This window comes from Arachis ipaensis, chromosome B7, assembly GCF_059453495.1.
Source record: "Arachis ipaensis isolate K30076 ecotype BB chromosome B7, ASM5945349v1, whole genome shotgun sequence".
Classification (NCBI taxonomy): Eukaryota; Viridiplantae; Streptophyta; class Magnoliopsida; order Fabales; family Fabaceae; genus Arachis; species Arachis ipaensis.
In genome coordinates this window covers 135,365,570-135,392,309 of record NC_142442.1, presented here as the reverse complement: position 1 = coordinate 135,392,309, position 26,740 = coordinate 135,365,570, and the positions used below count along the sequence as shown (strand labels likewise).

Genomic DNA, 26,740 nt, shown 5'->3' with positions numbered 1-26,740 from the left:
TGATTGGAACTTCTTCACGTGGGCCCGAGGGTCGCCGAACCCCTTGTATGGTTCTAGCGCGGTGGGCAGCGTAAAGTTTTTCGGCATCTGGTAGTTTGTGATCTTCTCGGAGAAAGGGTTGTCAAGGGTGAGCTTTTCCTTTGGCGGGACGATGTTTAAAGGGTCCGCCGGACTTTGAGCCGAGCCCTTGGAGTTCTCTCCATTGTTCTGTGTTGAGAGCTCGGCTATTCTTCGTACCTCCGCCTGAAGCTCAGCGATTTGAGCCAGGAGGTCGTCCTGTGAGAGTTGTGGATTTTCCTTGTCAGCCATGTCCGAGGATCGAGAATCCTGCAAAACAAAGTAGAAGACTAAACGAAGGAAAAAATGGGGTTAGATGTATTCCGGGCCCCACGGTGGGCGCCAAGTGGTTCGTCCGAACACTAGGGAGGCCGAGCTTAAGCGCTTCCGAGTGAGTTGACACCGAGGAGGAAGAGCTTGACGCCGGCCGGAAGTCAGACACCGCGGCGGGAATACCTGCACAAGATACTCCGACGCTCAAGTCAGTAGTGATTCACAGTGAGTGAGTTAAGAGAAAAGAGTGAGAGAATAAGAGTCATAGAACCTGAGACCTAGCCGAGCATATTAGCTAGGTTTTATAGGAGTTGTTTTCTGCCCGTTGGTGGATAAGTCCTAGTTTGTAGGTTGGTTATGATATTCTGTTTTGGTGCTATAAACTAGTTGAGCACGTTTCCTATTTTCAGTTGAGTGATGCTGTTTTGGTCCTGATCACGTGCCGAGCTTTTCGGACGGCTGATACGGGGCCGAGCTTTATGATGCACATGTCTTTTTATTTGAGCAGGTGAGGCCGAGCTTATTTGCTCTTGTTTCGATTTTGTTTGATGTGACGTCAGCCTCAGATATTTGCGTGCCGAGTATTCCGGGCGACCGAAGATGTGGGAGACGTATCACTCCCCATTCCCATTTTTCACAGGGTTCTATTTCTCGTGGGAACCCCATTTCCATCTCTTAATCGTTCTGACTAATTATTAATTTCCATAGGAATAGAGTTAAAAGTATCTATTTTATACAAAAATATCAAAATTTTATACAAAAAGTCTAAATGACAAGATGGTAACTTCTTTCAAAATGACATAGTGAAAAACGCCACAGCGAGCCAGAACGCAGAGCAGTGGACGATCTGGGGAATGCGACAGCAGAAAAGAGAATGGACACGACGACAGAGTTGTGAAAAGAAACGCCACAAATACAGCGAAAGACCTATTGAGGATGATGAAACGGTGAGGGGTGACAACGTGGTGAGACGAGAGAGTGGCGAGAAAATAGCTATAGAAATGTTGGATGGAGTCTGAACGACGTTAGGGATCTATAAATTGAAAAAGGATTATGCATATGAGGATTAGAAGTTCTCTCTCTCATTCATCAGAAGACATAGCCTTCCTTTTGCTAATGGAATTTTTTCAGAAATAAAATAAAAAATTAATTTTTTTCATATATGATTTTTTAACTTTAATTTTTTAAATATAATTTTTTTTTTTTGGATTTTGGATGAGTTCGCCGCCCTGACGAACTCTATCTTTTTTATAGAGTTTGCCTAACCCCCGGTGAACTTCACTCCAATTTTTTTTAAAACCCATGAAACTCAAATTTTTAAGTCATTATCATCATATCCAAGAATACATGGGAGTACACAAAAATACACAGATACACGAAAATAAGCCATATTTAACAAGGATTTTTTCTCATTATAAATTTTAAAAAAATAATTATTTTCCCAAGAAAAATACGACTGTGTACTCTTGTGTAGTCTATGTACCCTGAAAACGATGATAATGATTGCTTTGTCTGTTGTGAAGCTTAGAAATTTGAGTTAGCCATTTTTTTTAGAATTTGAAGTGAAGTTCACCGAAGTTAGGCGAGTTCTATAAAAATTATAGAGTTCGGCCGAGGTACGATAAACTTGCTTTGAATAAAAAAAATCGTATTTAAAAAATTAAAGTTAAAAAATAGAATTTTAAGAAATAATAATATTTTTTATTTTATTTCAGAAAAAATTCTTTTGTTGATTATTAATTAGAACCATTAAACTAATTTAAATGAGACGAAATATTTGAAATTTTCTGCTCGTGTCAGTGCTTCCCGTTCTGCAACATATTCAGATTATGGGTCCCAACAATAATAATTTGCTTATGAATACGGGTTCCTTGTTGCAATAATTTAGCCATCTATACAGTAGCATTGCCCGAAAGATAAATCTTCAAAATGTGAGGGTCCTAACTCCTGGCACGCAGCATCAAGAGAGACCAAACACCCATTCTTCACCTTCTAGGTAGCTGTTGTGTGCTCTTCTCTTCTCCCCCAATCAATCACACAACTCCTCCATCCGAAACGCCGGCAACGCTGAGTCTGCGTTCCATTTCCACACCACTTAAGCATCCACCGGTAACTAACAAGGGCGGTCGTATGTGCTCTCTCCTTTGATCGTGAACTTCAACTGTCATCTATACGATGTCGTTTTATCGCGGATTGTCTAAGATTTCAAGAAATCTCAGAGGCAGCAGCAGCGGCATCTTCAACGTAAGTCGGTTCTGTAGTCTCCAATTTCTTGCTTCTCGTGAACACTACTTATTCATAGGATCTGCTGAAATGGTAAATGTCTTTTCTCGGCTTTTAACTTCACTTCGTGTTTGTAGTTAGGATCTAAAAGTAATTAATTCCAATTTTAATTCACTCACAAGCCACATGTAAATTTGGAATCAGTTTACAATATCATTTAATTTTTTGAATTTTCTGTTACTATTTTTAAAGGGTTGCTGTATTAAGAACAAGAGCACATGTTAGGATTAGAGTACGTGTTAAAGATTACAAAATAAAATTTTTTTTATTAAAAATATAAAAATTTAAATTTTTAATATATTTTATATTCAATAAATAAATATTGATAAGTTTACAATTTATATTTTATATTAAATAAATAAATTTGAAATCAGTTTACAATTTACAACATTTCGTTTTTTGAATTCTCTGCTACTATTTTAATTTAAATTTTTAATATATATTTAAATTTTTTTATTAATGATATTAAAATATATATTAATTAAATTCATTTTTGATACGATTAAATTATTACTTTCAATATAAGATGGATTAGTGGTAAATTTAGGAGAGAGGGTTAATATCAATCAAGATTAAGCATTTATTCTTTGGATTTTTTTTGAAATAAAATTAAAAAAATTATTATTTTCTTAAATCCCATTTTTTAATTTTAATTTTTTAAATACAAATTTTTTTTAAAGCAAGTTTGGCTTGTTATTTGTGTATTTTTGTGTACTTCTATGTACTCTTAGAAACTATGATAATGACTTAAAAATTTTAGGCAAACTTTATAAAAATGATAGAGTTCGTCGGCGAACTTGCCCTAAATCCAAAAAAAAAACGTATTTGAAAAATTAAAGTTAAAAAATGAGATTTTAGAAAATAATTATTTTTTATTTTATTTTAGAAAAAAATATTTTATTCTTTATAAGATAATTAAACATATTATATATTATAATAATTAAATACAATATTTTAAAATTAAATTTACATATTATAAAAATAAATTATTGTATTTAAAATTTTTAAATGCTCGTAATTAATTTTAAATATTATAAAAATAAATTATTGTAAATTCATAATTTAAATGTCACAAATAATTAATAATTAAAAAACTTCAAGAAATATAAGCTAGATTAGCACTCTAATTGCATAATTAATATCTTCAATTTTTTTATGAAAACCTATATATTAAATGAATAAATAAAAGAATTGAAAGAAATTAACTCACAAATCACAAAAATGGAGTGATAAGGTGATGGAGGGAAGGAGAAGCTTATTATTGCTGCTGTGATTGATGACGCCTATGATGGAAGCTTGAGAACTAGGAGAATGGAGTGATGGCATTGCTGGCTTGTGCGAGAAATAAATCACAGTGGTTCGATCAGGCTATTAATTTACTAATTTATTAATTTAACCGATGAGTTATTGGTTGAACGGTTAGATTCGGACTTATGTAAATAAAAGTATAAAATAAATAAAATTTTAAAATTAAAATTTAAAATATATATTATATTGTATCTCTTATACATCGAAAAAAATGGCTTATACCTCGGTCATATCAAAATCAAATCAAACTATCTAACATAACAAAATCCTATTGCACTAAATCTCTCCCCCAAATATCACTGACGTCGGCCACAAAGATCTCGGTACCAACCAAGGAATAATTCAACATTGCACGAACTATAAATCAAGTTGAGGGTCGACGATACAGGGCAGATCATGAAACAACTCACTGACTTGAGCGTTGGAGTCCTTTTTGCAAGTACCACGCTCGGATTCAAGTTCGCAAGGGTGCTACGCTTTCGGACCAAGACATCGTCGTGACGGAAAGAACAAAGCCAAGATATATCTTGGAGAAGAGTATCCTTGCCAGAATATTTGGCACCTACCGTAGACCCCCGCCTCGCTTTTAGTTTCGATCTAACGCTATTATAGTCGAGTTGTGCTTTTTTTTCTTTTCAGAAAACCAAAGCATGACGGATCACTTAGTAACTCCTCAGGCCAATCCAACTAATGCCAAACTCTTGGCTGCTAATGCTGCTTTAAAGGCGAAAAACCAACGAATGGATGAATTGTTAGCAACAATGCAGAACAATGGCGAAGAGAAGAATGACAATAAGAAGGCGAATGCCGACCTCCACGAGGAACGTCAGTCAGAATCAAATGCGAAGACAGAGGAGACACCTCCTAAAGCAGAAAGACGACGAACAAATCCCTTCTCAGAAGAAATAATGAATTTTAAAATGCCTAAAAATTTTACACTTCCAATGACCTTAATGCTATACAACGGGATCTGAGACCCTAAAGTTCATGTCACAAAATTCGAATCCATGATGTTTCTCAATAGTGACTCCGATCCCATCTTGTGCCGATCTTTTCTAACTTTCTTAGATGGAACTGCTTTATTATGGTTTTCTAACTTACCTGCAGGTTCGATATCAAGCTTCGAAGATTTCGCCAAACTGTTTATAAACCACTTCGCAGCGTCCAAAATCTATGTGTGAGACTCAGAATACTTCAGTACAATCAAGCAAGGACAACATGAAAGTTTGTAAGATTACATGACGCGCTTCACAACAGCAGCCATGGAAATCCTATACCTCAACCCAAAAGTATAACTGCACACGATAAAAAGTGGCCTCCGACCTAGGAAATTCTAGGAAGCAATAGCCATTGTAAAACCGAAGACATTGGAGGAATTCAGAGACAAAGCAACCGGGCAAATTGAAATTGAAGAATTACGTGAAGCTCGGAGAAACAAAAGACCGTTATCTTGGAAGGAGGAGAAAAAACCTACCAGATCTCAAAGCAAGGATTCCAAAAAGCCTTTCAAATTAACACCAAAGTTTGACTCATACACCAAGTTCAACACCAAAAGAGAGGACATCATCAAAGAAATACTACATAACAAACTAATTAAACCACCAACCAGAGCAGGGATATATCAGGACCAGAAGTATGTAGACAGAAGCAAGCATTGCGCATTTCACCAGAAGTACGGCCACACCATTGACGAATGCGTAGTAACCAAAGACTTATTGGAGAGGCTAGCAAGACAAGGCCTACTGGATAAATATGTGACTTCTAGAGTCCAGAAAGAAACAAGGGACACTAATAGACCAAGCTATAGCTCTGACCACAAAGAAAAAGGAACCTGGTATGGACCAGTCGAAACTCCTGCATCTAAAGGAATAATAAACTACATTTCAGGTGGCTTCGTAGGAGGAGGAGCAACCAGTACAGTTAGGAAAAGGAGTTACAGAACCATGATGACAATGGAAAGGTCTCCGCAAAGGACTCAAACTTCGGCAACAACTTCCCAGATCACTTTCGACGCATCTGACCTCACGTCACAATGCCCAAATCTGGACGATCCAGTGGTAATCTCAATACAAATGGGAAAGCTAATAGTAAAAAAGGTTCTGCTTGATCTAGGAAGTAGTGCCAATGTCTTATTCTATTCCATCTTCAAGAAAATGCAACTCAACGACAAAGCACTGTAACCATCACCCGGGGAATTGGTAGGGTTCTTCGGGGAAAGAGTCCCTGTATCAGGTTATGTATGGTTGAGAACAACCCTAGGGGAGTCTCCGAACTCAAAAACCCTAGATATTCAATTTTTGGTAATTGATTGTCCAAGTCCCTATAATGTTATTTTGGGGCATCCATCCCTTAAATCCTTTGGAGCCATTATCTCTATAGTTCACCTTTGTGTTAAATTTTCTGTGCAGGATAATATAATAGCAACAATCCATGAATATCACAAAGAGGCTAGACAATGCTACAACGCGGGTTTGAAAGTCACCCCAAAGGAGACTATCACAAGAGTTCATTCTGTTTATAACTCGGAAAACATTCCAACATTGGCGAGCTAGATCCAAGAAATAGCAACAGTCGTCCTGCCCCAATGGATGACCTAGAGCAGGTACAACTTGGGAAAGCTGACCAATTTACTAACATTGGCTTTGTTTCCACTACAGGTACAAAACAGAATCTGATTGACACATTAAAGTCCAACTCCGACTTGTTCGCATGGACACCTTCTGACATGCCAGGAATCGATCCGAACTTTATATACCACAAGCTAGCAGTCAATCCTAACGCCCGACCTATAACACAAAAGAAGCAAAATCCAGGCACAGAAAGAAGAAACGCAACAACTGTAGAAACACATAAGTTACTTAATGCAGGCTTCTTCCGAGAAATTCGCTTCTCATCATGGTTAGCGAATGTGGTAATGGTTAAGAAGAGCTCGAGAAAATGGCGCATGTGCGTGGACTTTACAGGTCTGAATAAAGCCTGCCCGAAGGACTCTTATCCATTGTCGAACATTGATAGACTGGTAGACGACACCTCAGGATATCAAGTGCTAAGTTTCATGGACGACTATTCCGGTTACAATCAAATACAAATTCTCCCTGATGACGAAGATAAAACAACATTTGTAACCGACCAAGGTAACTTGTGTTACAAAGTCATTCCTTTCGGACTGAAAAATGCTGGAGCAACCTATCAGAGACTAATGGACATGGTCTTCAAAGATCAAATAGGACGAAACATTGAAATATATATCGACGACATGGTGGTCAAATCAATCTCGGAACAACAACATGAAGCTGACCTTAATGAAATTTTTCAATAGCTCATAAAATACAACATGAAACTAAAGAAGCCACACCAGGTAAACAACTTTCTGTATTTCTTTCAATTTCAACTAACACGGTCAGTTTTGTGCTTGTAATAGAAACAGGGAAAGAACAACATCCAGTATATTTTGTGAGTAAAGTCCTACAAAATGCCGAAACAAGATACCTGACGATAGAGAAATTAGCATTTGGCCTGGTCATCATAGCTCAGCGTCTGCGACACTATTTTTAGACACATCAGATAATAGTTTGGACTGGCCATCCCCTGTGAAAAATATTATCAAAACTAGACTTAGCAGGTCGACTTACGAAATGGGTGATAGAGCTCTCTGAATTTGACATCTCCTACCAATCACGAGAATCTCCTAAAGCCCAAGTATTGGCCGACTTTATCTTGAAATTTACAAACACAGAAGAAATGGTCAAGACATGGCAATTGTATGTAGATGGAGCATCAAATGAAAGCGAATGTGGAGCGGGAATCCTACTAAAAGACAACACCGGTATACAAGTAGTCAATCAAATTTCTCTTTCAAGCCACTAATAACCCAGTCGAATATGAGGCACTCTTAGCAGCCTCAGGTTAGCAGAGGAAATAGAAGTTAAAAATCTAAAGGTATATTGTAATTCCTTCCTCGTAGTACAACAGGTAACTGGTCATTTTCAGGTACAAGATCCACTCTTAGAAAAGTATTTAACTTCGGCAAACAATATGATACAACACTTTTAAAATTTTGAAATATCACATATGCCTAGAGAACAAAACTGTAGAGCCGATATTTTATCTAAACTAGATACATACAAGGTAACTGATTCATCAGATAAATTATATCACCTCACACTAACAGAACCAAGTTTAGATATCAAATCTATTTTAAGCATATCACAGGAAGAATATTGACGGAACCCGTTCATTCGCTATTTAAGAACTGGGGCAATACCAGAGAAAGAAAATCCGAGGTCATTTAGACATAAAGCAAGCCATTACACCATGATAGGAGCCGATCTATACAAAAGGGGCATCTCTAGGTCGTTACTAAATTGTCTCGGCCGAGAAGATGCAGCGAATGCCATTGTCGAAGTTCATGATGGTATCTATGGACACCACACTGGAAGCAGAAGCTTGGCCACAAAAATTCTAAGAGTAAGATACTACTGGCCGAGAAGACTGCAGAAACAAGGTACAAAAGTGTGATGCCTGCCAGAAATGCGCACTACTCACTCATAGCCTGGCCGAACTATTACACACTTTGGACGTTAGTTGGCCTTTTCATAAATGGGAGATGGATATACTCGGCCCATTCCCAATAGCACCAGGATAGGTAAATACTTATTAGTTGCAATTGATTAATTCATAAAGTGGATAGAAGCACAACCACTTGCTAAAATAACCTCAGACAAGGTACAAATGTTCGTTTGAAAATTTAATATATATGTAGATATAGTTTGCCTATGGAAATTATTTCTGACAATGGTTGGCAATTCACTGATAAAAAAATAGCTTCGTTTTTAACTAACTTTCATGTCAAACATCATTTTTTCTCTGTCGATCACCCCAAAGTAACGGGCTCACAGAGGCCGCAAACAAAGTCATTTTGTAGGCCTTAAAGAAAAAGCTAACAAATGCTAAGAGGTGCTGGGCCGAACTCATACCAGAAATATTGTGGAGTTATAACACGACACTGCAATCCACAACGAAAGAAAACCCGTTTCGATTAGTATATGGCACGGACTGTATGATTCTTATTAAAGTAGGTTAAGGGTCAACTCGGACCAAGTACTTTGACGAAAACGCCAACATGGAAGCCAGATCAGCCGAGCTTGATACAATAAGCGAAGAACAATGCCTGCTCAGACAAAGATCTATACAAACAGCCATGAAAAAGCAGTATAACAAGAAAGTTTGACTGAGAACTCTAAAGGAAGGAGACCTGGTGCTAAGACAAATAGAAGAAGTCCGGAAACCCCTAGGACATGGAAAATTAGCTGCTAATTAAGAAGACCCCTTCCGAATTTCCAAAGTCATTGGAAAAGGGGTGTATTGTTTGGAAACACTCTAAGGAACAACCCTCCCCAACACTTGGAACATCTCATCTCTGAAGATCTACTATAGTTAATCTATTCTTGTAAAAAAAGTGGCGTGGGCAGGTACTCTTTTCCCTGATCACGAGATTTTATCCCTAAGGAGGGTTTTACTCGGACAGGTTTTAATGAGGCCGACCACCCCACACCTTTCAAAAGCTGAGAGGTACTTTTCACATACAAATAAATCTATTTCTTTTTCTCTCTCTGTTTATTGCAACAAACTATACTTTTTCAGTCAGTAATAGCGAACCAACAAATCAAGAGTTGGAAACAACATTCATATATATGCAATAAACATCCCAAATATTCATAACAGTCAAAGCCGACATCATACGTCGGATAAAGTATTCCAAAAACAAAACCGATTCAAAGATCGGTATCCAAACTACAATACCAAAACAAAGAAAGTCATGTTTTTCAAATTACAAATATTAACTTCTTCAACAGGGGGGACATTCTCATCATGAACCTTGCCCGCCTCGACGTCTACGAGTTGTCCATTAATCACGATCTTTGTCACATCAAGCCTTCCGACATCAAAATCAGGAGAAAACACAATCACCTGATTGACAGCACGATCGAAACCAGTGGCAAACATCTCCAACCCCTCATCTTCAAGTTTATGAATGCGAGCGATCAACTCGCCCTTGACTTTATCACTATCTTTCATTTGACTCTGCAATAAATGGATTTGATCTTGGAGTTGTGAAATCTCCTCCTCTCTTTCCTTCATCTTAGAAGTAGCATCTATAATTACATTCTTTTGCTCTTTAACAGAACATTCAAGGCTGGCGACCTTATCAACAGCCACTTGCTGCTTTGCACCCAAGAGCTCGATAACACGACCAACACACAATAAACGAGATGCAATGATCTACAAACAGAAACCAAACGACGGTCACAAAAATGTATTCGTGAAGACAAACAATAACAAAGAAAAGAAAATAATACGAAAACCTAAACAAATTTCCCCAACACTTTCACACTAGTACGATGGGTCAAGCTCATATCTCCGGGGTACTAGGACATGATGGAAGGTTACCGTCGGTTTAGAATTTTTTCTCGGTAAAAGAAATCACTTCGTTGCAAGTATAGTTCCAAACTGACAAACAACCTTCAATCAAAGTTTAATTTTGGTCGTCACAAGTTCAACCTAATAAAAATAACCGAGAGTATTGCCCCCGGGTCGTTCTCCCTAGGAATTACAATTGAATGCTCAATTATTGGTTAAGAGTTTCACGGGATGGGTTGATAAAACAAGAAATTAAAAATGCAAGAATTTAAATGACAAGAAAGTAAATCAAACAACTAAAGATAACAAATAATAAAGAGGCATTCATGGCAAGGGTGAGAATCTAGGTTTTCTATCCTAGTCATTAATCATAACACAATAATCACCAAGAGATAATCCTATTTCGTTATCTCCAATATCGGGAGAAAATCAAATAAGACTAGTTAATCTCAATCCATAAGTCCAATCAACTTACTAATTAAATTAGCAAAAGATTAGCGTCAATGAAAACAATATTAACTAGCAACTCTAGATCACCAACATAAGTTGGGTATTAATGACTCAAGAGCACCTAATTTCTCTTTCCAAGCCAAGAATGCACAAAATCTACTCTAAACCTAAGCCAAGCATTTTGTCAAACACTTGGTGTGCATAAAAGTAAAAGCATATTAAATTGTAAAAATAATAAAATCTAAAACTACCCAATGCAAGAAAATAACAACAATAACTCAAACAAGCATTAAAAGAACATAAAACATAAAATTACATTAAAAGAAATTGAAATTAACAAGAGTGTTCATAAACTAAAAAAAGACATAAAAGAGAAATTAACAATGTAAACTAAGAGAACAAAGATGTAAGAATAAGAAATTGCAAAAAAAAACTAATTGAAAATAAGAATTAAACCCTAAATCTAAGATGAAATCAAACTAAGAACCCTAATTTCTAGAGAGAAGAGGGGACTTCTCTCTTTAGAACTAACGTAAAGCATGATTCCTATACTATCTAATTGCTCTCCTCTTGATCCATCTTGAATTCAGCCTCTAATAGCTTTAGAAATAAGTTGGATTTGGGCCTGGATGGCTCAGAAATCGCCCCCAACGTATTGCCTTTAAGTTGGTCACGTGCCGCTTGTCACGCGTACGCGTCGCCTGGCAAATTTCCTCCCCACGTATACGCATGGGCCACGCATACGCGTCGCTTGGTAGATGTTCTCCCCATGCGTACGCAAGGGCCACGTATACGCGTTGCCCTGAATTCTGCAAATCCTCATTTCTTCATGAATTCTCCACTTTGCATGCTTTTCTCTTCACTTCTTCCTTCCAATCCTTGCCTTAAAAACCTAAAATCACTCAACAAATATATCAAGGCATCGAATGAAATTAAAGTGAATTAAAATTATCAATTGAAAGGCCTAAAAAGCATGTTTTAACTCCTAAGTACAAATTAGGGAGAATTACAAAACTATGCTATTTTAGTGAATAAATATGGGAAAATTTGATAAAATCTACTAAATTCAACACAAGATAAACCCTAAAAATGGGATTTATCAACCTCCCCACACTTAAACCAAGCATGTCCTCATGCTAAATTCAAGAAAGAGACAAAGGATATCAATATTTATTCAAAACAAGTAAACTATCTATATGCAACCTATCTACATGCATGCAACTACTTGGTCAAAATAAATCAACTTCCAAGAATACATATATAAACACAAGGGCTAAAGCAATCACAATCAAATCAAATCCACAATTGAATTGAGTTATTGAAAAGAATTTAACAACTTGCAAGATAAAAAAATAATAACCGGTGGAAACATAGAATTTGAGCAATTGAACCCCTCACCAAATGTGTATCCGCTCTAGTCGCTCAAGTGTATAGAGTTGATTCACTCAATTCTCCTCTAATCATGATTTCCAAGATTTGTTTTTTATCTGACAATCAACAATTATTCAATGCATGCATACAAATATCATGAGGACTTTCCACTGGTTGTAATGGGGCTAGGATAGGGCTAAGGATATATATGGTCAAGTGAGCTTGAAATTTGAATCTTTGATTAACCTAAGCTCTCACCAAACACATATAACAACCTATACAATTCTAATACAATACCTAGCTACCCATACTTCACTTTTTCACACACTCATACATTCTTTCCAATTTACATCCCATATGTATTGATTATTATTGAACTTCACCTTGGGGCATTTTGTTCCCTTTTTATTACTTTCTTTTTCTTTTTTTTTCTATTTTTTATAGATATTTTTTCCTTTTATTATATATTTTTTCTTTTCAAACTAAAATATATACAAGAGCATCAATGCATATGGTTTAAACATTTAATGCATGAGTATGTACCTAATTCCAAAGATCTTCAACAAAAATATAAAAATATACTTTTATCTCAGCCAATGTTTTCCAAATTTCTCACACTTGGATGATAAACACTTTTACTAGCTTAAGCTAATCAAAGATCCAAATTAGAGGAGATTTATTGTTTTTTACTTAAGGGTAGTGATCTGCTAAAATTAAGAACAAAAGGGGATTAAAATAGGCTTAAAGTTGGTTAATAATGGTAGACAAAAGGGTAAGGCCATTTGGGTAAGTGAGCTTCAATGAAATAAAGGCCTCAATCATATAAATGCATTCATACACAAACAATGGACATAAAGAATCAAACAAATCAAAGATTGCAATTATAGAAAGAGAATAACACACACAAGAATGAAAATAGTGGTTATATGATGCAACCACACATTTAGGCTCAAAATCTCATATGATTGTGTGTTCTTAGCTCAAAAACATGTTCCACAATATATAAATCAATCAAGTTTAATGAATTTTTTTTCAACTCAATTGGGGAGCCATATAGATAAATTTCTTGGACAATTTCATTATTTTGAATAAGATTATTATTATATATATGCAAACTAAGAAAATGCAACTAAAAGTTCTAAAAGACCTAGATAATAAAAGAAAAATAAAATGTGAAAGTGTTAGGATTAGAAATTTGTTACCCAAAAATGGCTGATCGGTCGGACGACCTCCCCACACTTAAAAATTTGCACCGTCTTCGGTGCATTCAAAGATGAGCAAGGGGATATGGCGACTTTTTGGATTGCCACCTTCAACTGGTGGATCAACCGGTGCTGCGTGTTCTTTCTTCCGCTTCTGTTTTTGCTTATGGTGAATCATCCTGAACGATAGGAAATAGGATATAATAAGACAAGCAAATGCACAAGTAAGGAAGCATAGATTGTTGGAATGAGGTAAGAATCACTAAAATGAAGTGAGTCAATCAATTTGTGACATGAATGAAACAAGTGTGTGAGTTCTAAGTTGCACGCGGTTTAGAACACATATACACTAGCATAAAAAGCTATGTCACAATTACACAAAAGAAGTATGCACTTCACTCATTCTAGTGTACTTGAAATACTTCAAAGAAAACTTGTAGGTTAAGATAAATAAACAAGCAATAAAGAAGCTTGAAAGCACTCAAGCAAATAATCAAGCAATTGTGAAATGGATAATGATTGGACATTGATTGATGTGCAAGGAAACTCAATGAACAAAATGGTATATAAAACTTACACATCAATCAATGATACACTTTGAATTTTATTTGCAATACCTAATTGACATAAAAGTGAAAGACATGGGTACTATAGAACTTAGGAAAAAGAAGATAGAAATTAAAATCAATCACATAGCAAGCATGGTCCACAAAGCTCAAAAATATGTCACTAGTTAAGCTTATGATCTATCACAATTCTAAAATCTCAATGCATGAACTAGGTGACGTAAATAAAAATCAGTCATAGCAAGCATCACCTAACAAAAAATGCATCGAAGAAAAGTAAATTGCCTAATGATAGATAATGAAATCAAATCACATGCTGGCCAAAACATGCAATTCAAAAGATTTAAAATGTTTTGAAGTCAAAGTCACATGTACTTGGTATTCAAAAACATTAAGTATGAAGAATTCAAAACCAAGCAACAATTTATAATCTCAATAAAAAAATCCAACAATGAATAATTTCAGCATCAAGAAACAACAGATCAAATCAATAATCCAACACTTATCCACTAAAACGGAAAATTAAATAGAAAATTAAACTAACTAATTAACTAACTAAATAACTAACCAACTAACTCATTAACTAAAGAATATTATGGTCAATGGTGGTGGTAAATGATGGTTGAAGGATGGAAAGAAAAGAAGAGAAGAGAGAAGAAGGAAAGAAATGGAAAGAAGAAAAGAAAAGAAGTATGTGAGACAGGGGTGCCCACGCGTACGCGTGGATGACGCGTAAGCATGGGGTGGAAGAAATGGATGCAACGCGTACACGTCGGTGACGCGTAGGCATGGAATGGGGAAATAGGATGCGATGCGTACGCGTGGATCATGCGTACGCGTGGGACGAAATCGTGCTAAACGCACAGTGTCCGCACCCTTCCCGCACAACTCTCTGTTTGGCACCCATGCAGCAGTACCCTCCCTGTATCATTCTCGCATGGTGGATTTTCGGGAGTGACGCGTACGTCTGGATGACGCGTACGCATGGGTGGTTGGAATCTGGGGTCACGCGTACGCCTGGGTGACGCGTACGCGTGGATTGGTGCCCTGTTTTTTTAATTTTTTTTTTCATGTTAGCACCAAACCAAGCATTCCAAATATCCAAACAGTCATCTAAATACCACCAAACTTTATTAAACATGCTAAATTACCAAATAAACTCAACAAACTACACTAAACATGAAATTAAACTAATTTACCAATATTTACAAAAGAGAAAAATGAAAAGAGTTTACCATGGTGGGGTGTCTCCTACCTAACACTTTTATTTAAAGTCCTTAAGTTGGACATTTTGAAAAGCTCTCATCAAGATAGCTTGTGCTTGAAGTCATCCTTGAACTTCCACCAATGCTTGGACTTCTATTGATTGTCAGAATTTCCAACCAAATGCACCAAACCTTGGTGAAGTTCTACACAAGTCATGAGCTCCCAAAATTGATCCTTATCATATATGTCGGGATCCCAAACTTTGTTCTTACACCCATCTTCAAGTTAGTTCTTGTGATTCTATCCGGGTGATAAGTAAGCAGAATTCTCATTTGAACACCAAGACATCCTCCTAGACCCAATCAATGGAGAACTATACCTTGAACTTTCAATCATAATGAACCTTGATTTACAATTCTAACCACTAATCATCTCTCTTCTACTCTTCAACACACAAAGCATCCTAAGTTGACCATTCGTTTCTAGTAAACCATATTCAAGCGGCATAAGAAAGCTAAGAGAGATGAATTTTACCCACTTGAATGATGTAATGGATGATGGTGACCTAGGGAGAGATGCTTCCAACGGTCTTGACAAGGCAGTTTCCACTCCCGTTCGTCCTCTTTGAAGGGTTTCCATTACTTGACAAGATTCTTCAAGCTCTACCTCTTGCCAAGCTTCTTCAAGTTCAATTACTTCCTCACCGATGTCTTCTAGCTCTTCCCCATCACTTAAGTCATAAGTCGGAGGTTGAGTGAAATCTACCTCAACATCAAATCCAAGTTCAATGGGGAAGGAGTCATCAATCTCAAAAGGATCATATGTTGATGCGGAATCATCATAAATAGGAAGGTTTGTTGCTTGTACCATTTCTTCCAATCCTTCATTCACAATATGCCTTGGAGGTTGTGCACTAGCCTCCTCAACATCAATTTCAAACTCCATGGAAGAAGGCTCTACAACCTTAGATTCCTCTTTGCATTCAACATCTCCTAAATCTTCAACCACTTCTTCCGGTTCAATTATCTTAACTTCCTCCTCTTGTTGCAATTCTTACGTTAACTCATTCTCTTCTCCTTGAAGCTCCAAGTCCTTCTCCTCCCTATGCTCTTTGGTTGGTCCTCCACATTCGTCAATGGGAGTGTCTTGATTGAATGAGCTTAGGTAGGAGGCTATGTGGTTAACCGCTTCAGTCATGGTAGCCACCATGGTTCCCAACTTCTCTAGCTCTTTTTGATCCTCCTCTTCTTGCTTTTGAAGGCGAGAATGGAGATCTTTTTATCCTTGCATGAAGAGTTAGAAAGTTTCATCAAATGAAGGTGGTGATGGAAGAGATGATTCATTATTTTGGAGAAAGATGTCATAGTTGGAAGGTGGTTCATATTGGTGAGAGTCTTGAGGTGTTGTATATAGAATTGGTGGCTCTTGGGAGTATTGGTGTTGGAATGGTGGTGGTTCTAGGTATAGTTCATATGGCTCATATGGTGGATGGTATGGTGGGTATGAGTTAGGATCATATGGAGGTGTTTGGTGGTATGGAGCTTGTGAGTGTGGTGGTTGAGGACTATATTGAGGAGGGGGTTCATAGGTATATGGTGGTGGTTGTTGATAATCACAAGGAGGTCCACCATAACCATTGTCTTGGTATGAATTATAGAATGACTCTTGCTCATAGTAGATTTAGGAAGGTTGTTGCCAAGAAGATTGATCAAATCTTTGAGGCTCCTCCCATCTTCGATTGTTCCATCGTTGAAGCATGTTGTCATTGTAATTCTCATCTCCTACAACATAGTTAGAACCAAACTCATAGCCAAAGTGATAAGAATTCATAGTGACAAGAGAAAATAAAAACAAAAGCTAACAAGAAATGATGAAAATAAACTCCTAAAACTAGCAACAACTAACAAAAAAGCAAAAAGCAAATATATTCACAATATTCACATATATACAATAACTAATAACAAGCACACATTGCAATTCCCCGACAACAGCGCAAAAAACTTGATGGAAGGTTACCGTCGGTTTAGAATTTCTTCTCGGTAAAAGAAATTACTTCGTTGCAAGTATAGTTCCAAACCAACAAATAACCTTCAATCAAAGTTTAATTTTGGTTGTCACAAGTTCAACCCAATAAAAATAACCAAGAGTATTGCTCCCAGGTCATTCTCCCTAGGAATTACAATCGAATGCTCAATTATTGGTTATGAGTTTCACGGGGTGGGTTGATAAAACAAGAAATTAAAAATGCAAGAATTTAAATGACAAGAAAGTAAATCAAACAACTAAAGATAACAAATAATAAAGAGGCATTCTTGGCAAGGATGAGAATCTAGGTTTTCTATCCTAGTCATTAATCATAACACAATAATCACCAAGCGATAATCCTATTTTGTTATCTCTAACATCGGAAGAAAAAAATAAGACTAGTTAATCTCAATCTATAAGTCCTAATCAACTTACTAATTAAATTAGCCAAAGATTAGCATCAATGAAAATAATATTAACTAACAACTCTAGATCACCAACATAAGTTGGGTATTAATGACTCAAGAGCACCTAATTTCTCTTTCCAAGCCATGAATGCACAAAATCTACTCTAAACCTAAGCCAAACATTTTGTCAAACACTTGGTGTGCATAAAAGTAAAAGCATATTAAATTGTAAAAATAATAAAATCTAAAACTACCCAATGCAAGAAAATAACAACAATAACTCAAACAATCATTAAAAGAACATAAAATATAAAATTGCATTAAAAAAAATTGAAATTAACAAGAGTGTTCATAAACTAAAAAGAGGCATAAAAGAAAAATTAACAATGTAACTAAGAGAACAAAGATGTAGGAACAAGAAATTGCAAGAAAAATTAATTGAAAACAAGAATTAAACCCTAAATCTAAGATGAAATCAAATTAAGAACCCTAATTTCTAGAGAGAAGAAGGATAAGAGGGAGCTTCTTTCTCTAGAACTAACCTAAAGCATGATTCCTACACTATCTAATTGCTCTCCCTTTGATCCATCTTGAATTCAGCCTCTAATAGCTTCAGAAATGAGTTGGATTTGGACTTGGATGGCTCAGAAATCGCCCCCAGCGTATTGCCTTTTAGTTGGTCACATGCCGCTTGTCACGCGTACGCGTGGGTCACGCGTACGCGTCGCCTGGCAGATTTCCTCCCCACGTATACGCATGGGCCACATATACGAGTCGCCTGGTAAATGTTCTCCCCACGCGTACGCAAGGGCCACGTATACGCGTCGCCCTGAATTCTTCAAATCCTCATTTCTTCATAAATTCTCCACTTTGCATGCTTTTCTCTTCACTTCTTCCTTCCAATTCTTCCCTTAAAAACCTAAACTCACTCAACAAACATATCAAGGCATCGAATATAATTAAAGTGAATTAAAATTAGCAATTTAAAGGCCTAAAAAACATGTTTTAACTCTTAAACACAAATTAGGGAGAATTACAAAACCATGCTATTTTAGTGAATAAATGTGAGAAAAGTTGATAAAATCCACTAAATTCTACACAAGATAAATCCTAAAAATGGGGTTTATCAGGACACCTGATCAGCAAGCTCAGAAAAAAGAAACTTATCACTCCAAACAAATTGAGGATTCACACCATCTATGAATCCATGAAGCTTCCTCTGCCTCTCATAAGTCGGCTTACCTCCGACATCATAATTCCCCTCAGACAAAAACTCAAGAGACTTCTCGGAATCCATTTTCCTCCTTTTGGGAGAAGAAGGAACCTGAGCAGTAGAGAAAGCGGCATCTCCCCTCCACCTCCCTCACAATGCCCGATCTGCTCACACCCTTCTCGCCTTTTCTCTTCAAATAAGATTGAAGACGAGAAGTGTTCAAATTTGGCACACGTCCACCTACGAAACAACAAAATATCAGTAGTCGAAACAATACAGATAAAAACCTAAAAACCACATGCATTACCTATATAAGCCTTTAACCCTTGTTTGTCATTTTCTCTATCAAATCTTAACAACTCCGGAATAGATAGGCACTCACCCTCAGCAAAACATTCTATTACATAATCCAAAAATATATTTTCCTCCTCACTCCTCTCTACGGCTTCCAAAATCTGCAATGGTTCCAGGCACCAATACAATGGAAACCTCTCTATCAACTTGTTATCTAAATAAAATGGGTATTCAGTCTCCAAAGACCGAACCTTAACAAACATCAATTTGAAATTTTTAAAATAAAATTTGTACAGCAAGAAGAGAGAACGACCAAGGAAATTACTAAGAATAACCCACAGACCCTTTCGAACCCTCTTAGACTGAAACAATGAAAAAAAGATGTTCGGAGAAACAGGAAAATTCAAAAAGTCCATTAGACACTCAAACGCTCGAAGGAACGCCCAAGAATTGGGATGCAACTGCGATGGAGCGCAATTAAGCTGGGTCAAAACCTTACACTGAAAGTCAGTAAAAGAAAACTTCAGATAAAGCTCAGTATAACACGGGGTATACATATAGAAGTAAATATCTCGCACTGATGTCGGCCACGAAGATCTCGGTACCAACCAAGGAATAATTCAACCTTGCACGAACTATAAATCAAGTTGAGGGCCGACGATACAGGGCAGATCATGAAACAACCCACTGAAACACCTCATTGATTACTCACTTTATTCAAGTAACCTCCCACTGACTTGAGCGTCGGAGTCCTTTTTGCAGGTACCACGCTCGGGTTCAAGTTCACAAGGGTGCTACGCTTTCGGACCGAGACGTCATCGTGACAGAAAAAATAAAGCCGAGCTATATCTCGGAGAAGAGTATCCTTGCCAGAACATATACATTCACTAATATTTTAATATGTAAATATTTAAAATATTTAATATTTATTTTAGTAATGATATAAATTCTAATAAAATAAATATTTAAAGTTATAACAAAATAAAAATATTAATAATAAAAATAAAAAATACAAAATTATTATTAAAAGATAAAATAAATATTTTATATAACTTAAGTTTAATCTAATTAAATTATATAATTATAATATAATATAAATTCTTATATAACATATATATTTTATGTGTACAAATATATATAACAAATAAAAATTATTTTTTTAAGTTGTACTAGGTTTTAATATATAATATTATAAACACATAATGTAGTAAAAAGATAATTGAGTAAAGAGACATTTTAATAAGGCTCAAATGAATTTGATGAATAGAAAACAGTGATTCACACATATTTTGTTCGGTTCAAATGAATTTGATTATTTTTTTTTTATTTTAAACGGTCGAAATATCAAACCAAATTAGATAGAAGTCTAATTCACTGATTTTTTTTTGTTAAACTGTTCGATCCGGTTCGATTTTTATAAGTATACTAGCTTTTTTTAATTTTTTTTGTGGATGGGATTTTATATTTTTAATTTTCTATGGGTTAGAGTTACATCATGTCATGGGCTTCGGTGTTTGGTTGGCCCATGGTACGCCATGGTTTTATTTTTGGGGGCATTGTTTCGAAAAAACATTTACAAGTAAAATTAATCAAGTTGGGTTGGGGTTGTGGTTAATTCTCTAGTTTATTGGTCAGCAATTTATAGCAATTTATTGGCCAGCGACAAATCGAGCTCAGTATCACAGCAGATTAGTCCTCGGCATGCCAAGTTACATGATACTGTGAAAAAAAACTTTACAAGTAAAATTAATCAACGTAGCTAGTCGTCTTAGTGAGTTCAGTGACGGTGTTGTTGTAGAACCAGAGTTTCGTTTAGGGAGGGAGTGGGGAGAGGGGGAACAGTTTTTGTTCTTTTTTGAGAAAAATCCAAATCAGCCCCTGACAATTACCTCGAAAGACAACGAGGCCCCTGACAAAAAAAAAACCCCAATTCGGTCCCTGACAAAAAAAATAAACCCAATTCGGCCCCTGACAATTACTTCGAAAGGACAACGAGGCCCCTGTGCCAAAAAATAATAAATGTTATTTTTTTGGCACAGGGGCTAATCTGTGCCAAAAAAAATTTATCAAGGGCCGGATTGGGTGTTTTTTTTTTTTGGGCCTCGTTGTCCTTTCGAGATAATTGTCAGGGGCCGGATGGGGTATTCACTCTTTTTTTTTTTTTTTTGGACTAGAGAGAGGGAACAGTTTGAATATGGGATAATGGATCTTTCGAGTCGGGTCTGTCCGACCTTACCATGTTCAAAAAAGCGTAGCTTCGCCTAGGTAAATTGATGCTGACTGCTAGCTACATCATCACTAGATGATTTTTGTCGGTTCTTATTTCTTCATTAATTTGAAATTGATATGAAGCGAATCATGAATAATGGTTCTTGCTACAGGGGTCAGGGGTACGTGGAGGGTTAGACCAGTGAATTATGAATTGCCAATTATGGAGATTTATTTTCATTGGTTTTACGGTTTGTGTTATTTTTAAAATATTATGACTGCGGAAGATTGATGCTATTGAAATTTGGTTGATTAGAGTAATTGGAGAAATTTACTTTACTAATGCTTCAATTGTGAGATGTAGGTCAGAAGTTTTGTTTTTACAAAGGGTTTGCCAGCATTGCATTGTAGTAGATATCAAATCCATCAAAAAAGTCACTTCATTTCTGAGGTTAGTTCATTTATGCATACTTCTAACACTGTTTTGAATCCCATTGCTTATAGGTTTAAAGGGTAAATTTTTACGTTGGTCTCTGAGATTTATGAGATTATCCAATTTGGTCTTTGATGCTTCAATTTTATTACAGTGGTCTCCCGGATTTGAACTCCGTGTACCATAGTGGTTTTTGGGCATATTTTTCCGATAATGACTCAGCTATTTTAGTGTTGTAGTTATCGTGTGCCATGTTAGAGTGTACAAAGGGCTAGCTTAGCTGGCCAGATTACAATTTGGATCCAATTTGATCCCTCCCTCTCTATTTAGTCCTAATATTCTTTGATTCTTCCTAAATCTTATGAACGTTAAATAGAGAGGGGAGATTAAATTGGATCCAAATTATAATTTCGCCAGTTAAACAAGTCGTTGCACATTCTAATGTGGCACATGATAGTCACGTAAGCACTGAAACAACTAAGTCATCATGAAAGATGCCCAAAGATCATTATAGTACCGGAGTTCAATGTGAAAGACCACTATAGTGAAATTGAAACCTTGAGGACCAAATTGGATACTACCGTAAATTTCAAAGACCATTATAGAAATTTACTCTAGGCTTAAAGCTATATCATTTCACTTTCTTTACATAAAAGTTTTTACATTGTAGAACAAAATTCGAAAAATCTGTTTGAGTTGCTACATTATTTATAAATTTCACTATTAGGATATCCATAACTTTAAATGTTATTCAGAGAAGCTTAAACTGGTTCGACTAGTACAGGTTAACTAATTCATCATACCCTTTAAGAATTTAGTTGGGAATGTCTCTTCAATCTTGCATTTCGCAATGATTTTCACACTCTTCTATTGAGACATATGCACTGATGTTACTTCTCAGGATAAATTTGATCCATTTTCCATGGTTGCTGATGAACTATCACTTGTTGCTAACAACTTGCGAGCAATGGTAGTTGCTGAGGTATTAAGTTGTTTGTAAGTTTGTTCTTTACTTTTAATGCATATGCTTGGAAGTAACAAAAAATTTCAAAACTTATTTCTGTTTAAAGTCAAGTGTAGCTCATGGTGAAATTGAATATCATGACAGGTTCCTAATCTTTCCTTAAGTGCTGAATACTTCTTCAGAGTGGGGGTTGAAGGAAAAAGATTTCGTCCAACTGTAAGAATAATTTTAGTTGTAATCTGATCTAATTTTTAATCTCTTATCCAAAAATTGTTTTCTTCTGTGTTTTATAATATTGGAATTTGGAAATATTTGGGAAACCTAAATGTTTAGACTGTTGGATGGACTAGGGCTTTTCAAACTAAAGCTCCAATTTTATGTGGAAAGTGAATGGCAGCAACATATTTTCTGTTGTCCTTGATGCTTATGGTTGATGTATGGATATCTCTACAGGTTTTATTGTTAATGTCAACAGCATTAAAACTATCAACACCCAAACCACCTCATCATTTTGACCAAGGAGGCAGTGTTGCGTCAGATCTACGCACAAGACAGCAATGCATCGCTCAAATAACTGAGATGATCCATGTGAGTCCTTTAAAAAATGTGCTATATTAAATAAGTATATTTTTTTGACAATGTTGATTCTCTTAAGAATAAATAGAACTTACATGGTAGTTGGTTATTGATCTATATTTTTTCTTTGGCTTATGATTGTATGATGGAATTCCTATGAAATATAAAACAGATAAATCTGAACTGATTAAGTTCATTAATTTGTAGTCAGAATTGGAAGAAGAAATGTCTTGTACTTAAGTTTGAACAAAGCATGGAATTGTATTTATGATCTCTGCCTGTAGGTTACAGTTGTTTTTAGGGAAAATGCATATTTTTTAGGCTGAGAGATAGATAATTTTAGGTTTAATTATTCTGTTGGTGGTATAGTTTTTTCAAATTTATAATTAAGTCTATATTTTTTTTACCTTTAACTTGGATCTTTAAACCATTTAAATTTTTTTAATTAGGGAATGCATAAACAACAACAAAAGCAACTAAGTCTTTTTTTTTCACAAGGTGGAATTGGCTACATGGATTAGATAATACCATAGTGTTTTGTTGTGAACCATATAGCAATTTACACCATTTATAAGGCTCATTTTTTTCTATATGAAAAAATTTGTGGTGTTTTAGCTGGAATGGGCATTTTTAGTGTAATTGCAAGTGGGTAGACATTGCAAGGGGAGCAGGCCCAACATGCAGGGGTGTGCTGAGTTAGCACGTAGGACGAGTATTGGACACATGGCGAGCTTGAGGCCAATGAATAGGCGCATGTTGCACACGTGGCGAGTAGAACATCCAGGCAATACGTAGGGAGCGTGTTGCACACGTGTCAAGTGTTGATTTGATCCGATTTCAACACGCGACCTGCGTGTCGGGTGCTGTGCCTATAAAAGCGAAACTTGGTACCATTTTACTTCATTGCGAGAGAGTTGTTTTAGTGTGTTATTGGTGTGATGGAGGATACTGCAAATATAATGGTGTATCACAATGGTGAGATTAACGAAATACACATGAGGGGTGAGCTTTGTGTGTGAGAATCCGTTTTTTTTTTTTTTTTTGTGGTTCCATGTACTATGACGTTTGCGGAGCTACAGTACGATTTCTGTCAAAGCATAAAGAGTGATATTTTAAAGAAAATAAGCAATATTCTGTACAGGAGTTTCGTTATCATATTTGACGGCTTAATATAATTTGATATTATACTGATCATTGATGAAACAAGTATTCAGTGTATGTTTCATATTTGCCAGCAAACTCGGGTGCAACAGCCAAAGATTGAGTTGTATGTTGAGTTTGAACATATAGTTGCGAATAGGATTCAACAGGACTCGGACATAGAAGATGACAGAGTTGAAGTGTATGAAGAAATGAACAGTGACAGCAAAAAGGATTTCGAAACTACTTACGTAGCCGATGACGAGGAAGAGGATGGTGATGGGGGAGGCAATGATGGAAAATGTGGTAGTTCCACCCGCAATCAGTCAACCCATGGATGTTCCACTTTTTATGCGTAGTTTGAATCTTGACGTCATGCATGCGTCAGAATTCCCCGAATATGTGAATATAGGTACGTAAGGAGTGGACAATACGTTTTTCTTAATTTATATTTTGGATGGATCGGTAAGTGACAATTTGTTTTGTTTTTTTTTTTGTAGGTATTGCTGATTCTGAGGATGAGGAGTTCAAGGTCAGAATGAAATACAATTTTAGAAAGTCAATCGTCGCGGCAATTGGGAGTTACACTATCTTTAGAGGAGTCGATTAAACTATTTATGAGTCTGAGTCATGGACGTTCTATGCAAAATGCAAGATACCGTTGGTGCGATTGGCTTATCCGAGCCAGCTTAGTACGAAAGAAAGATTGTTGGAAGATATGAAGATACAATGGGAGGCACACGTGCACCATGGGAACGATTTCACATGATCATTCCAAGTTTGAGTCAGACACGATTGCTAAGGCTATAAGGCCCTTGGTTGAAATCGACCCATCCCTGAAGGTGAAATCTATAATTGTGAAAGTCTAATCCAAGTTCAACTATACCATCAGTTATCAAAAGATTTGGTTTGTAAAGCAGAAGTCAATCAAAAAAGTTTTTGGTGGCTGAGAAAAATCTTACCAAGTTTTGTCATTTTGGTGCATGGTAATGATTTAGAAGATGTCTGGTTCACTTGTCCAAAAAGAAACACAATCCTTGTATAACAGGAGTGTAGAGGTGGACGATGTTAAGATAATTCACCAGATATTTTGAAATTTCAGTCCATGAACTAAAGCGTTCCGGCATTGTAAGCCTCTAGTTCAGGTTGATGGCACATACCTTTACAAAAAATATAAAGGTGCTATTTTGGTTACAGTTACACAAGATGGAAACTAAAGCATTGTGTTGATTTTTTTTTCATCGAGGAGGACGAGACCGCTGATTCCTGGTATTCTTTCCGTAGTAATTTACGAAGAAGTGTTAAGAGAGACGACCTTCATATAGCGAACCTATGACAACTTTACGTAACATTTGGAGGAACTACTGACAGTGGGTTCGCTGCAAAAAATCGCTATGCTTTGGTTGACTAAGAAATCATGTCTACTATGTGTCTATTCGGTCACAACCTCTTCATCAATCTGTAGGTTATATTAATGTGCCACGTCTTCGACTGTCACCGTAACCTCACTCACCGGCAATACAAATGTGTGAATTTCAAGCCTCCACTTTTTGACAAGAGCAGTTAACAACACAGCATGTCCTTTTATCTTTCCAATTCTCGAGACCTGGTAGAACCCTGTTGTTTGTAAGGCGTTATCAGCCGCTGGATGCCACATTTCCAGTGGATTAAGTTTACAAGACAGAAGGTTCTTGTTAGCCTGGTACAACCAAAATATATTTATTAATTACACAAATATTAGAATTAATAATATTTTAAAAAATATTAGAATTAAATATATTTATTAATTATTATATTATTTATTTTATTAATTTCAATAATTTCAAATTAAAATAAAATAATATTTTCGTAAAATAATCATATTATAACAAAAATCAGAAAAAAATTATTTATTAATATATACTATTTATTAATTTTAATAATTACAAATTAAATTAAAATAATATTATGTTCGAAAAATAATATTATAACAAAATAAATCCAAAAAATTATTTTTTAATATTTATATTATTTATTAATTTTAATAATTACAAATTAAAATAAACTAATATTATGACAAAAAATAATCATATTATAAATTATAATAGAAATTTTTTAAATTTATTTATTAATATTTATATTATTTATCAATTCTAATAATTACAAATTAAATTAAAATAATATTATCATAAAAAATAATTTACAAAAAATAATATTAACCAAAAAATAAAAATAAAAATAACTTAGAAACTAAAATAATATCAACTTTATATTACTCTGTTAGTCCCTATAGTTTTACTGAATTTTCAATTTGGTTTCTGTACTTTTTTTCTTTTCGATTGAGTCTCTATATCATATCAAATTT

General features: G+C 35.7%; 1 protein-coding gene across 4 annotated transcripts in view; it reads left to right on the top strand.

Annotated features, from left to right (window-relative positions):
* The first annotated feature begins 2,258 nt into the window (after positions 1-2,258).
* The window catches only part of LOC107606041 (solanesyl diphosphate synthase 3, chloroplastic/mitochondrial), a 38,121-nt gene continuing 13,639 nt past the window's right edge, over positions 2,259-26,740 (top strand). For 2 of the 4 annotated variants that reach the window (XM_021106369.2, XM_016308007.3), the window contains exons 1-5: positions 2,259-2,574; positions 21,648-21,734; positions 22,618-22,698; positions 22,825-22,896; positions 23,134-23,268. In XM_021106369.2, coding sequence (XP_020962028.1) covers positions 2,506-2,574; positions 21,648-21,734; positions 22,618-22,698; positions 22,825-22,896; positions 23,134-23,268 — 444 coding nt within the window. In that variant the 5' untranslated portion in view covers positions 2,259-2,505. Of the gene's footprint in view, positions 2,575-21,243; positions 21,466-21,647; positions 21,735-22,617; positions 22,699-22,824; positions 22,897-23,133; positions 23,269-26,740 lie in introns of those variants that run through there. The other 2 variants (XM_088493659.1, XM_088493658.1) reach the window with 2 other exon arrangements.